Here is a 13,208-nt window from a genome sequence, read left to right as displayed (position 1 = left end):
AGCCAAGAGGATAACTATATGTTTTTCCTTGGGTTCCCCTTCTTACTTAGCTTCTTTAGATTCACCTATTGAAGACTCCGTGACCCTTATTTATGGCTAGAAACCAATTATGAGGGAGTACATCCCATGTTCATCTTTTTGGGTCTGGGATACCTCACTCATAACCCCAGAAGCACAGACATTAAGGGCACCATTGAATAAATGGGACCTACTAAAACTGAGAAGCTTCTGCAAAGCAAAGGACACTGTCACTAAGACACAAAGGCAACCTACTGACTGGGAGAAGATCTTCACCAACCCCGCAACAGACAAAGGTCTGATCTCCAAAATATATAGAGAACTCAGGAAACTAGACTTTAAAATGCTAATTAACCCAATTAAAAAATGGGGCACTGATCTGAACAGAGAATTCTCAACAGAAGAAGTTCAAATGGCCAAAAGACACTTAAGGTCATGCTCAACTTCCTTAGCAATCAGGGAAATGTAAATCAAAACAACTCTGAGATATCATCTTACACCTGTCAGAATGGCTAAAGTCAAAAACACCAACGATAACCTTTGCTGGAGAGGCTGTGGAGGAAGGGATACCCTCATCCATTGCTGGTGGGAATGCAATCATGTGCAACCACTGTGGAAGTCAGTGTTTCAGTTTCTCAGGAAATTCGGGATCAACCTACCCCTGGACCCAGCAATACCACTCTTGGGAATATACCCAAGATGCCCTATCGTATGACAAAAGCATTTGTACAACTATGTTCATAGCAGTATTATTTGTAATAGCCAGAACCTGGAAACAACCTAGATGCCCTTCAATGGAAGAATGGATGAAGAAAGTATGGAATATCTACACATTAGAGTACTACGCTGCGGTAAAAAACAATGATTTCTTGACAGGCTCATTAGGGCTATGTAACTATGCTTCAGATTTTTAACTGTTGATTTTTGTAGCCTGTTTCTTTTTTTTTCCATTTTTTTATTGAGAAAAGGAGAAAAAAAACAAGTTTCCACCTCCTCCCAGCCTCCCATTTCCCTCCCCCTCCTCCCACCCTTCTCCCTCTCCTCCCACCCTTCTCCCCCTCCCCCCTCTCCTCTCCCCCTTCCTCTCCAGTCCAAAGAGCAGTCCGGGTTCCCTGCCCTGTGGTAAGTCCTAGGTCCTCCCCTCTACGTGCATTTCTAGGAAGGTGAACATCCAAACTGGCTAGGCTCCCACAAAGCCAGCACATTACCTAGGTTCAAAACCCCATGCCATTGTCCTTGGCTTCTCATCAGCCCTCATTGATCGCCATGCTCAGAGAGTCCAGTTTTATCCCATGCTTTTTCAGTCCCAATCCAGCTGGCCTTGGTGAGCTCCCAATAGATCAGCTCCACTGTCTCAGTGGGTGGGTGCATCCCTCGTGGTCCCGACTTCTTTGCTCATGTTCTCCCTCCTTCTGCTCCTCATTGGGACCTTGGGAACTCAGTCCAGTGCTCCAGTGTGGGTCTCTGTCTCTATCTCCATCCATCACCAGATGAAGGTTCTATGATGATATGCAAGATATTCGTCAGTATTGCTATAGGATAGGGTCATTTCAGGTTCCCTATCCTCAGCTGCCCAAGGAACTAACTGGGGACCTTGGCTTGGGCATCTGGGAGCCACTCTAGGTTCAAGTCTCTTGCCAACTCTAAGTTGGCTCCCTTAACTAAGAATTGTGCTTCCGTGCTCCCCTATCCAACCTTCCTTTATCCCAATCCTCCTTTTTCCCTAAGTTCCCCCTATTCTCCCCTTCTCCCTTTTCTCTCCCCATCTCCCCTTACCCCCATCCCACCCCACCCCCATGATCTCAATTTTTTCCCTGGCCATGTTGTCTACTTCCCAAAGCCAAGAGGACAACTATATGTTTTTCCTTTGGTTCACCTTCTTACTTAGCTTCTTTGGGATCACCAATTGTAGACTCCGTGACCCTTGTTTATGGCTAGAAACCAATTATGAGTGAGTACATCCCATATTCATCTTTTTATGTCTGGGTTCCCTCACTCAGGATAGTGTTTTCTATTTCCATCCATTTGCATGCAAAATTCGAGAAGTCATTGTTTTTTACCGCAGCGTAGTACTCTAATGTGTAGATATTCCACACTAATGGATTAAAGACCTTACTATCAGTCATAACACATTGAACCTGATAGAAGAGAAAGTGGGAAGTACCCTACAGCAGATGGGCACAGGAGATCGCTTCCTATGTGTAACCCCAACAGCACAGACATTAAGGGCAACATTGAATAAATGGGACCTACTAAAACTGAGAAGCTTCTGTAAAGAAAAGGACACTGTCACCAAGACAAAAAGGCAACCTACTGACTGGGAGAAGATCTTCACCAACCCTGCAACAGACAAAGATCTGATCTCCAAAATATATAGAGAACTCAGGAAACTAGACTTTAAAATGCTAATTAACCCAATTAAAAAATGGGACACTGAACTAAACAGAGAATTCTCAGCTGAGGAAGTTCAAATGGCCAAAAGACACTTAAGGTCATGGTCAACCTCCTTAGCGATCAGGGAAATGCAAATCATAACAACTTTGGGATATCATCTTACACCTGTCAGAATGGCTAAAATAAAAAACTCCAATGATAGGCTTTGCTGGAGAGGCTGTGGAGGAACGGGTACCCTCATCCATTGCTGGTGGGAATGCAATCTTGTGCAACCACTTTGGAAATCAGTGTTTCGGTTTCTCAGGAAATTCGGGATCAACCTACCCCTGGACCCAGCAATACCACTCCTGGGAATATACCCAAGAGATGCCCGATCATATGACAAGAGCATTTGTTCAACTATGTTCATAGCAGTATTATTTGTAATAGCCAGAACCTGGAAACAACCTAGATGCCCTTTAATGGAAGAATGGATGAAGAAAGTGTAGCCTGTTTCTTAAGGCTCAAAGTGTTTACCAATTTTCAGAGTTTCTTGTGGATTCTTTTAGTTTCCTTAAACACAGCACTATGGCCTCTGAATATATACCTCTTTGACCTCTTTCTTTCCTACTTGATAGGCAGTTATTTATAGAGCTAGCCCCCATAAATTAAGAATGGAAACCTCTTCTCCTGGAGTCACTCAGTTCCTACAATTAGAGGTCTGGTATCTTTCCTATAGATGTGTTTGTTTGACTGTCAAACTCATTCTCTGCTTTTATATTTTTTTCCAAAATTTACTTTTCTTTTACTGTTTCTTTCATTTTTGAGATTATATGATTACAGCATTTCCTCATTCTCTATTATCACTCCGAACATTCCCATATACCCATCCTTGCTCTCTTTCCAATTTATAACTTCTCTTTAATTAATTGTTGTTATATGAATATAACTATTTGTATGTGCATATGTATTTAAACATACAACTTGCTCAGACTGTATAATATTACTTGTATGTATCTTAAGAAGGTTATTGTGTTTTGTTTAAATGTATTTTAATGAATGTAATTATATGTCTCTTGGTGATTTGGTTTCATTGTTTACACCACCTCTTCTTCCACCAGCTACAAACTGACACACAAAGAAAGAATCCTTAGGTTGTTCCCTTTTAATGAATTCAGGCACATTTTTAGGGAGAACAATACTGTTGGTAGCATCGATTATTTTGTTCATGCTAGACAAAATCTCCAGCACTGATATAATCCCAGGACTTCGAAAAAGTTATTCAAGGGACGTGATACTGATATAGCTGCAGTGCCATTTTGAAAGCCAATGTGACTTCTAATTAAAAAAAAAAACTGTATCTAAAAGTTGATGTTGGAAACCAAACTCATTGATATATGTTTAAGAATGAAGTCTAAAATACTACCATATGAGACATGAGACAAAGAGAAGCATGTCTGAAAATTATCAAATGGCCACTGATTTTTTACAGAAAATTAAAATCAACATGTATAAGAAATACACTAACAACAACTGATGATATGTTTATATAAGATGTATATCACCAACAACAACCAGATCATGCTTCATTAGCAAGTTCCAGGAAACTTATTCACTGAGATACAATATATTCTATAATAACAAAACAAGCAAAAACAAAGAAATTTACCTATGAAATCCTTAAAGAAAACAGATATCAAAAGCAGACAATTATTTTATGTGCATCATATAACAGGGTCAGGCCATATGCACATAATAAGTTAAATATGGATTAAGCTAGAGTCTTGGAAATATACCCAGACGCTCGTTTTGACACCCATGATTTGATCATGGGTTCAGGACACAGAACATAATTATTTCAGGCATGCAGCTTGGTAAATACAGTAAAATATGCACTTGTGATGTTTTTCTGAAGCACAGTAGAGAGATGGATAACACTGCAATACTTGTGGTTTTCCCCAAAGACACACAGGTATATAAAGGCCTCTGGCAGGTGGGGACACACAGACTTGAGAAGCCTACTGCTTATCTTCTCTGAACACTCCTGACAGCATGTGTTACTACTGCGGATACTATGGAGGCCTGGGCTATGGCTATGGTGGCCTAGGCTATGGCTATGGAGGCTGTGGTGGTTATGGTGGCTATGGTTATGGCTGCTACCGCCCACTGTGCTATAGAAGATACTGGTCTTATGGCTTCTACTGAAGAGTTTCTGATGCCCAGTCTTCCTGACTAGAAGAGCTTCCAAGTATTTTTACATTAGGGACACATACATATTTTCAAAACTTCTAACTTAGACCAAAATACCTGAAAAATCACTGAAACACAACCTGATCATCTAATTCCTCATCTTCAGTCAGACTGTGATTATCTGAGAAAATGTTTTATCTTTATCATGATCTGCAAATTGTTTTCAAATTTAACTCTCAATCTTTGTGTAAAAATGTTTGTATTCTTAAGCAACTAAAATATTAAACAGTGTAAAATAATTTGTATACTTTGTGCTTTTGTATCTGTTTGTCACATATGGGTGCAGTTGTGGAAAAGTCAGAGGGGAGTGAAGGAGAGGAACATGGAGTGGGAAAAGAAAAAAGAAGGAAAATAAGGTTGGAGGAGAGGACATCAGAGAGAGAATAACATATCCTTTCAGGGGTCTTGGATAGATATTTGGTTGTTTTTATAACTTGAATATTATAAACAATGGAATAATAAAGTTGGCAGTGCACTATTTCTTTAGGATCCAATAATTTAATCTAGTTATAATAACAGTAGTATAACTTCTAGATATTCTGTAACTTCCCTCTATATTTGCAAGCATGCTGGATGTTATTTTCTGTCATGGTTGTACCAAGTTATATTCCCATCAACAATGGAAAAGTTTTATCCATGTGCTCTGTAACATTCATTTTTTCTTTTATTTCTCTTTTATTTTATTGATTTTATTTTACTGATTGAGCTCTACATTTTTCTCTGCTCTCCTCCCAGCCTCTCCCCTCCCCTTCAACCCTCTTCCAAGGTCCCCATCCTCCCAATTTACTCAGGAGATCTTGTCTTTTTTTTAATTCCCATGTAGATTAGATCTATGTATGTCTCTCTTAGGGTCCTCATTGTAGTCTAGGTCTTTGGGATTGGGATTTGTGGGCTGGTTTTCTTTGCTTTATGTTTAAAAACCACTTATGAGTGAGTACATGTGATAATTGTCTTTGTGTCTGGGTTACCTCACTCAAAATGATGTTTTTCTGGCCCAATACATTTGCCTGCAAATTTCAAGATGTCGTTATTTTTTTCTCCTGCGTAGTAATCCATTGTGTAAATATACCCCATTTTCCTTATCCATTCTTTGAACAAGGGGCATTTAGGTTGTTCCCAGGTTCGGGCTATGACAAACAATGCTGCTATGAACATAGCTGAGCACATGTTCTTGTGGCACAATTGAGCATCCTTTGAATATATACCCAAAAGTGGTATTGCTGGGTCTTGAGGAAGGTTGTTTCCTAATTTTCTGAGAAATCACCACACTGACATCCAAAGGAGTTGTACCAGCTTGCATTCCCACCAGCAATACAGGAGTGTTCCCTTTACCCCACAACCTTGCCAACATAACATTCATCTTTTTACAGAAGGGTTACCTAACAGTTGTTGGGTGCAATCTCATCTTGATCTTGATTTACATTCTGCACTATTAGTAGAACATTACTGGGTCCACTTGTCCATCTATAGCTTTTCATTTGAAAAATATCTGTTCTAATTCTTGTCACATTTTGGCATCAGTTTATATTCTTTTGGCTGTTTAGCTTTAGCTATGCATACCCTCTATTAATTTTGTTTATTCATCCCTTGCCTGATATACTTGTTTTCTTCCTCTGAATGGAGTTTCTTTGATACAGTTAATGGTTCTGTTCTTCAGAACTTTCTTAGTTGGTCCATGAAAAGTTGTCTGTTTTCATTTTATTTTCTGATGTGTGTGACAACTCTGTGTGTTTCAGAGGTGTTCATGTGAATGTGTGTACACAGGTACATGTGTATGAGTGTGCTAACATAGAAAGGTATGAAGTTCAGATCTTTCTCAGTTGCTTTCCAATTTACATATTGAGGTAGAGTCATTAGAGCAGGAATCTAGCATTCTAGCTAGTCTGGCAATCTGACTTGCTTCAAATGATATGCAAGGTTAACAGGTGAACTGCTACACTCAGCTGGGCTTAAGAAGTCTATACTTGGTTTCACATTGATATTTCATACTCACTGACCATTTGATTTGGTTCTCATTCATCCCTCTATAACCTGCCTTCCCCTACCCCTCCTTTGCTTTTATGGTTCATGTATTGCAATAGTCTCTTGTTTTCCCATCCCTCTGATATGTTCTCGTCTCATGGAGCCCTTTCTGGTTGAATGATTTATTATGTCAGAGTGTGCAAAGAAATACACACATAAACACACACAAACAATTTAAATATAGATTCTGTACATGGCACAAGTTATGCAGCATTTGACTTTCTTTTTAAACTTTTAGTATAAAGACATTTTCTAATTTAAAAAATGCGTTAATTATAAAATCCATACAATGTTTTTTTAAGGATAGTCATCCCCTCAATTCTTACCCTTACTGTATTCATTTCCCAATTTTGAGATTATTATTTTTGTTTTACTTTTGCCCAGGATATCCAATTAGTCTTGTCTTAAAATTGAGGCCTGCTTTGGTTTGCAGCCAGCCCATCGAGACTACATCACTAATAAAAATTGATCTTTCAGAAGCTATCAAATCCTAATTACCCCTCAGTTACTGGGAGTCTAACTCCCTCCTCCTCCAAGAAGGAGAAGGTTCAGGGATGTACTGATCTAAGGGTGTGACAATGATTAGTAATCATCTTGATGGTATCTCCATTTAACAGAATAATCAGTAGTGGTTCTCTACTAGAACCTGTGAAACTGTGGCTTTTTGTTTTTATTATAATTTTATTCATTTTATTATTTCTGTATATGTGGGAATGGAGATATGCATATGGCATATCATGAACCTGGAAGTCAGAGGAAAATATGAAAATGGGTCCTCTCCTTCCACCTTATAGGACACTAACATAAAACACAGCATGTTTCAAGCATGGGTGTCATGTGCCTTTAGGTACTGATCCATCTCATCAGCCCAGCATTTGTCTTTCTCAGTCTGACTTATTTTGTTTAACATAATGAGCAGTTGAGCCCAAATTTTGTGAAGAAAACGATTTGAAGAAGACACCGGGATATGGAAGGACATTTCCTGTTCATGGCATGGAAAGAATTAATTGCATGACAGAGATTATGTTTGCTTAACAAATGTAGAAATGTCATGCAATCTTCATCAAAATTCCGAACATATTCTAACAGAATTAGACAATACAATCCTAAAGATCATATGAAAACACAAAATGAACCTAGCATCCAAAGGAATACAAAGCTGAAAGGAAGATGCTGGACCTACCACCAAACCTGATCTCATGTTAAACCACAGAGCCATAGTAATAAAAGCTAATTAACAGTAGCACAAGAGAAAACATACAAAATTTGAAAGAACATATATAAAAGAAATACATTAAGAATAAAACCAAAATGAAATTTTGTAGATATTAACTATCATTAAGTTACCAATAACCAGATCATTTTTGTTACGGAGACTAAGGGAATATATTCCTCGTGATAGAACTACTCTATAATTAAACAGTAGAGTTTTCTAAGCATTAAATAAACTAAGTACAGAATGAGGAAGAGTCTTGAAAACAGTAACAGAATCTCATGTTAAAGCCTTATGATTTGACCATGGGATCCCGACATATGAGCACAATTATCTCAGTTACGTTGATTTGTTTGTCCAATAATCCATGGCATGCTGATGTTTTCTGAGCACAGAGGAAGCATGAATGCCATTATAATGCCTGTGGTTTCCCCCAACAAACAGCCAGGTGTATAAAAGGCCATTGGCAGATGGTGACATCCATACTCAAGAAACCTTCAGCTGGTCCTAACCTAAGCAGTCTACTCCTGACACCATGTGTTACTATGGCAGCTACTATGGAGGCCTGGGTTATGGCTATGGTAGTCTAGGCTGTGGTTATGGCTGTGGCTATGGTGGCTATGCAGGCTGTGGTGGATATGGTGGATATGGTGGCTATGGTTATGGTTGCTGCCGCCCACTGTGCTGTAGAAGGTACTGGTCTTATGGCTTCTACTGAAGTTTCTACAGAGGCCCAGCTTTCCTTACTGAAAATGCTTCTGAGTATTTCAAAGACAGTCCAAAATATCTTCACAAAATTCTACCTTTTTACTAAAATATCTGAAAAATAATTGAAATACTACATGGTCATCTAATGTTTCATATTCACAGTTGGACTGTGATTATGTTTTATGTTATACTTATCACATTCTGTAAAATGTTTTCAAGATTGACTCTCAACTTTTGTGTTAAAATGTATGCACTATCAAATAACTAAATGATTAAACAATCCAACCAATTTCCATATGTCTTGTGCTTTTGTATCTGTCTGCTCACATGTGGGGTGGTTGTGGAAAAGTGGAAGGGGAGTGAAGGAGAGGAAATGGAGAGGGAGAAGAAAAATGGACGAAGATAATAATGAAGTACAGGGCACTGGAGAGAGACATATCCTTCCAGGAGTCATCTACAAATGGACACTTGATTGTTCTTATAACTTGATTATTGCAAGCAATGCAACAATAAACTTGGTAGTGCACCTATTTCTTTAAGATCCAATAATTTGATTTAATTATAATAGCAGTAGCATAACTTCTAGATCTTCTGTCGCTTTCCTATGTATTTGCAAGCATGCCACATTGTATTTACTCTCATGGCTGCACCAAGTTACATCCCCATCAAAGGGAGAAGGGTTCCCTTTAATCCACATGCTCTGTAACATCCATCTTCCATTTTGTAATATTGATTTTCAAGAGGCAGAGCTAGGAACTAGTCAACAGAAAGTAGCCATAGAGAATAAATGAGTCCAGAAAATGGATAGAGCAACACAAAGGAAGCAGCGAAGAGAGCCTTTTTGGTTTGGAACAGCAGAAGAGAAACTCTCTTTCTGAGATGCCAGCTAAGGAGGAAGGTCAACTGGTTACTCTTTGACCCCTCTTAGGTGGCAGGTCAGATATGACTCTCAAATCTATTTGTAAAGTTGTAAGATTAAAATTTAGTTTAAAAACATTTGGTGTTCCAATATGTGGCAGGACCACATGGACAGAGGTGATGCCAGTCCATCGTATTGCTTCTGCTGGTGCCACTACAGACAAACTGGAAAGTCAGCAGATTTGGTGAGACACCTGGGAAGTTCTTAAGGATTACACTAACTAGTACTAAAAATAAATTTTTCCCATGTTAAGGATGGGAAATATCGCAATGCAAGGCATTAGGATAAAATGGATAGTGCTGCTTTGGATGGCTTGAAAATGGCAGCAGTAAATGAGCGGGTAAATCAGATTGACATATGCTGATCTCAATTGCTGTGAGTCTGGTAATTCATATTTTATCCTTAAAAAGTTCCTTGACAACTGTGTAAAACTGGAAAAAGCTGACTGATAAGATACAAGCCTCAGAAATACTTATTAATTAAAATAAGAAAATACTCAGATACAGACAGAAGAATTTAGACAAGAATCTGCTGTGCCTCTGCATGAAGAAACTGAAGAGGGTCAGTCCAAGATTACTAGAACAACCTTAGTTTTTCCAGTTACTATACAAGAATGACTAGGAGATGATAGTAACCCACAAGGTTATGAAGAAGTGAAATAGAATCCTATAGAAAGATTAGATTTGAGAAGCTTGAAGGAAGTATTCATTTCATATGGTATTCATCTCCCCCCCCCATGAGAAGCAGGAAATTCAGGGACAACTCAGGATATAATTATCCCCCAAAATGGACATATTTAGTTACAGAAATATTGGAAGCTGGTTCTCAGTTTCAATGGTGAACATGGAGTAAGCCATGATGAGTGAGCCAGTAAACAGCACCCACCATTGCCTCCGAATCAGCTTCTGCTTCAGGTCCCTGTCTGAGTTTCTGTCTTGACTTCCTTTGGTGATGAACAATGATATATAAGTGTGACCTAAATAACCCTATCCTCATCACCTTGCTTTTCATCTTGGTGTCTCATCACAGCAATGGGACCCTAACTAAGACATCATCTCTCTTCCCACTCAACTTTGAGTTTACTATTTTTCTTCTGATTCCCCTCATGTTGTCCAGTTTGTATCACCCAGCTTTCCTGAAAAAGGAATCCCTCTCTAATGTGTGGTCAGCTTGCCAGAGGTCACATCATTAACAAAAACTGATCTCTGAGCAAGTATAAAATGCTAATACCACCTCCGTTACTAGTGGTCTACCTCCCTCCTTCTGCCATGCTGGAAATTTGTGTAATTGGAGCATGCCTGTGTCTTATGCATAATGTCACAATCACTGTGTGTTCAAATATCTGTCTGTCCTGTTGTCTGGAAAACAGTCCCTTGAAGTCATTCACCAGCTCTTAGGTTTCAATCTTCCTGTCTCCTCTCCTAAAAGATCTCTGAGGCTGCTTGAAGTGTGGTATGAATGTTCAATTTAAGATTTAAAACTCCATTTTTTTTGCTATCTGGAAATTTACCAGTTATGGGGAATATCTCTTTATTAAGTGCCATGTATTGCAAGAAACTTCATTGATGGGAACTGGGTAATATACTAGTCTATGGAGATAAAAATAAGTCTTTAGGAGTCATTTTAATAGTATGTTTATTTAACTGAATGATTAGCACTGGGTTCTCCCTCGGGACATGAAAATCTGTGGCTTTTTTATTAAAGTGTATTCATTTTCTTTTTTCACTTGTATTGGATGGAGGGCATACATATGCTGTATTTCACATCTGGAAATCAGAGAAAAATATGTGAGACTGGCTTTACTCCTTGGGACCTTCACGTCCAACTCAGGACTTCAAGCACAGTGTGTGTGCTGCTATCTACGGAGCCATCTAACCAGCCCAGCATTTGTCTTTCTCAGTTTGGCTCATTTTTCTTAACACAATTATCAGCAGCATCCATTTTCTGTGAAGGAAATAATTTGAAGAAGAAACTAGGTTATGAAATGACATCCCTATGGATTGGGAGAATTAACAACATGAAAATGGCTATGTTTGCTGAAACAATACACAGATTTCATTCACTCTCCATCAGAATACCAACTGCATTCTTACCAGAGATAGACAACACAATCCTAAAGGAAATATGAAGGCATAAGATGATCTAAAGAGCCCAAACAACAATAAACATAAAGGAAGATGCTGGACCTATCACAGAATCTAATTTCAAATTATACCACAAAGCCATAGTAATAATAACAAAATAGACATTTAAGAAAGAACTTGAAGAAGTTATCAGAAGATAGATAGATCTCCTATGCTTGTGAACAAGTGGGATTAGCAAAACAGAGTAAAAAAATATGCGACTGAATATATATGAGTAGAATACATTTAAAATAAAACCAAAATATGCTTATTTATATATTGTGTCACCAAGTTAACAATAATATAACAATAACCAGACCATTCTGCATGAGGGAACTTAGGAAATACATGCCTCTAGATATATTTATTTTATAATAACAAAGCAAAGCAAAGAAGACATAAAGACCTTTTATGTATTAGAGTACTGCAAAACAGACATAAAAAGAAGAGATAGCTATTTAAATTATTTGTATTCTGTCACAGTGGAGTTTCATAAGTATTAAATAAACTAAAAATAGAATGAGGCAGAGTCTTGAAAACAGAACCAGAATTTCATGTTAAAGTCTTATGATTTGACCATGGTAACCTAACAAATGAACACAATTATCTCAGCTATGCTGATTTGTTTGTCCAGTAAACCATGGCATGCTGATATTTTTGGAAGCATAGTGGAAATATTATAATACCTGTGGTTTTCCCCACCAAACACCCAGGTATATAAAAGGCCCTTAGGAGATGGTGACATTCAGACTCAAGAAACCTACAGCTGGTCCTAAGCTAAGCAGTCCTCTTTTGACAACATGTGTTACTATGGCAGCTACTGTGGAGGACTGGGATATGGCTATGGTGGTCTAGGCTGTGGTTATGGCTGTGGCTACGGTGGCTATGGTGGCTATGGTGGTTATGGTTATGGTTACTGCCACCCACTGTGCTGTAGAAGATACTGGTCTTATGGTTTCTACTGAAGAGTTTATGCATCTTCCTGAAAGTGTTTCCAAGTATTTTCATGCCAGCAACTCAAAAATATCTTCAAAAATTCTAACTTTACAAGAAAATATCTGAAACAAACCTGAAATGCAGTATGGTCATCTAATTCCTCATCTTCAGTTTGACTATGATGTTTTATGATATCATCACAATATTCTGTAAAATGTTTTCAAGATTGACTCTCAACTGTTGTATAAAAAGATTTATATTATCCAATAACTAAATGATTAAACAATACAATTCAATATCTTCAGGTTTCCTGCTTTTGTATCTATTTGGTCAGACAGACAGTGGGATGGAGAGGAGGCAGGAGATCCACTTACCTTGGCAGTGGAAGAGGGCATTTGGGTGTGGGCAGGGCTTGTCTCTTAAAGGGGCAGGGTACCCAGGTGACAGGCCAGGCCAGCAGATTACAACAACCAATAACCAGATCATTCTTCATTAGGAAGATGTGGAAATACATTCTTGCAGATAGAATTACTGTACAATAACAAAGAAAATAAAATACAAAGATCTTTTACCTATAGAGTATCACAAACCCAACAGAGATAAAAAGAGAATGCACTATTTCAGTGATTGGTGTAGAAGCACAGAA

The 13,208-nt window shown here is 38.3% G+C and overlaps 3 protein-coding genes across 3 annotated transcripts; all 3 read left to right on the top strand.

Moving 5' to 3' along the window:
* The first annotated feature begins 4,443 nt into the window (after positions 1-4,443).
* LOC121465260 (keratin-associated protein 20-2-like) lies at positions 4,444-4,596 on the top strand. The gene has a single exon (XM_041678446.1). The coding sequence runs from the start codon at positions 4,444-4,446 to the stop codon at positions 4,594-4,596; it is 153 nt and encodes a 50-aa protein (XP_041534380.1).
* Positions 4,597-8,411: 3,815 nt separating this feature from the next.
* On the top strand, positions 8,412-8,594 carry LOC121465231 (keratin-associated protein 20-2-like). The gene has a single exon (XM_041678420.1). The coding sequence runs from the start codon at positions 8,412-8,414 to the stop codon at positions 8,592-8,594; it is 183 nt and encodes a 60-aa protein (XP_041534354.1).
* A 3,832-nt stretch (positions 8,595-12,426) lies between these two features.
* Positions 12,427-12,591, top strand: LOC121465232 (keratin-associated protein 20-1-like). Its single transcript, XM_041678422.1, has one exon. The coding sequence runs from the start codon at positions 12,427-12,429 to the stop codon at positions 12,589-12,591; it is 165 nt and encodes a 54-aa protein (XP_041534356.1).
* Positions 12,592-13,208: the final 617 nt, after the last annotated feature.

Source organism: Microtus oregoni, unplaced genomic scaffold (genome assembly GCF_018167655.1).
Source record: "Microtus oregoni isolate MIOR12 unplaced genomic scaffold, Mior012 000030F_ref0000283, whole genome shotgun sequence".
Lineage (NCBI taxonomy): Eukaryota > Metazoa > Chordata > Mammalia > Rodentia > Cricetidae > Microtus > Microtus oregoni.
The sequence above is the reverse complement of the archived record's forward strand: the minus strand, read 5'-3'. Positions and strand labels throughout refer to the sequence as shown.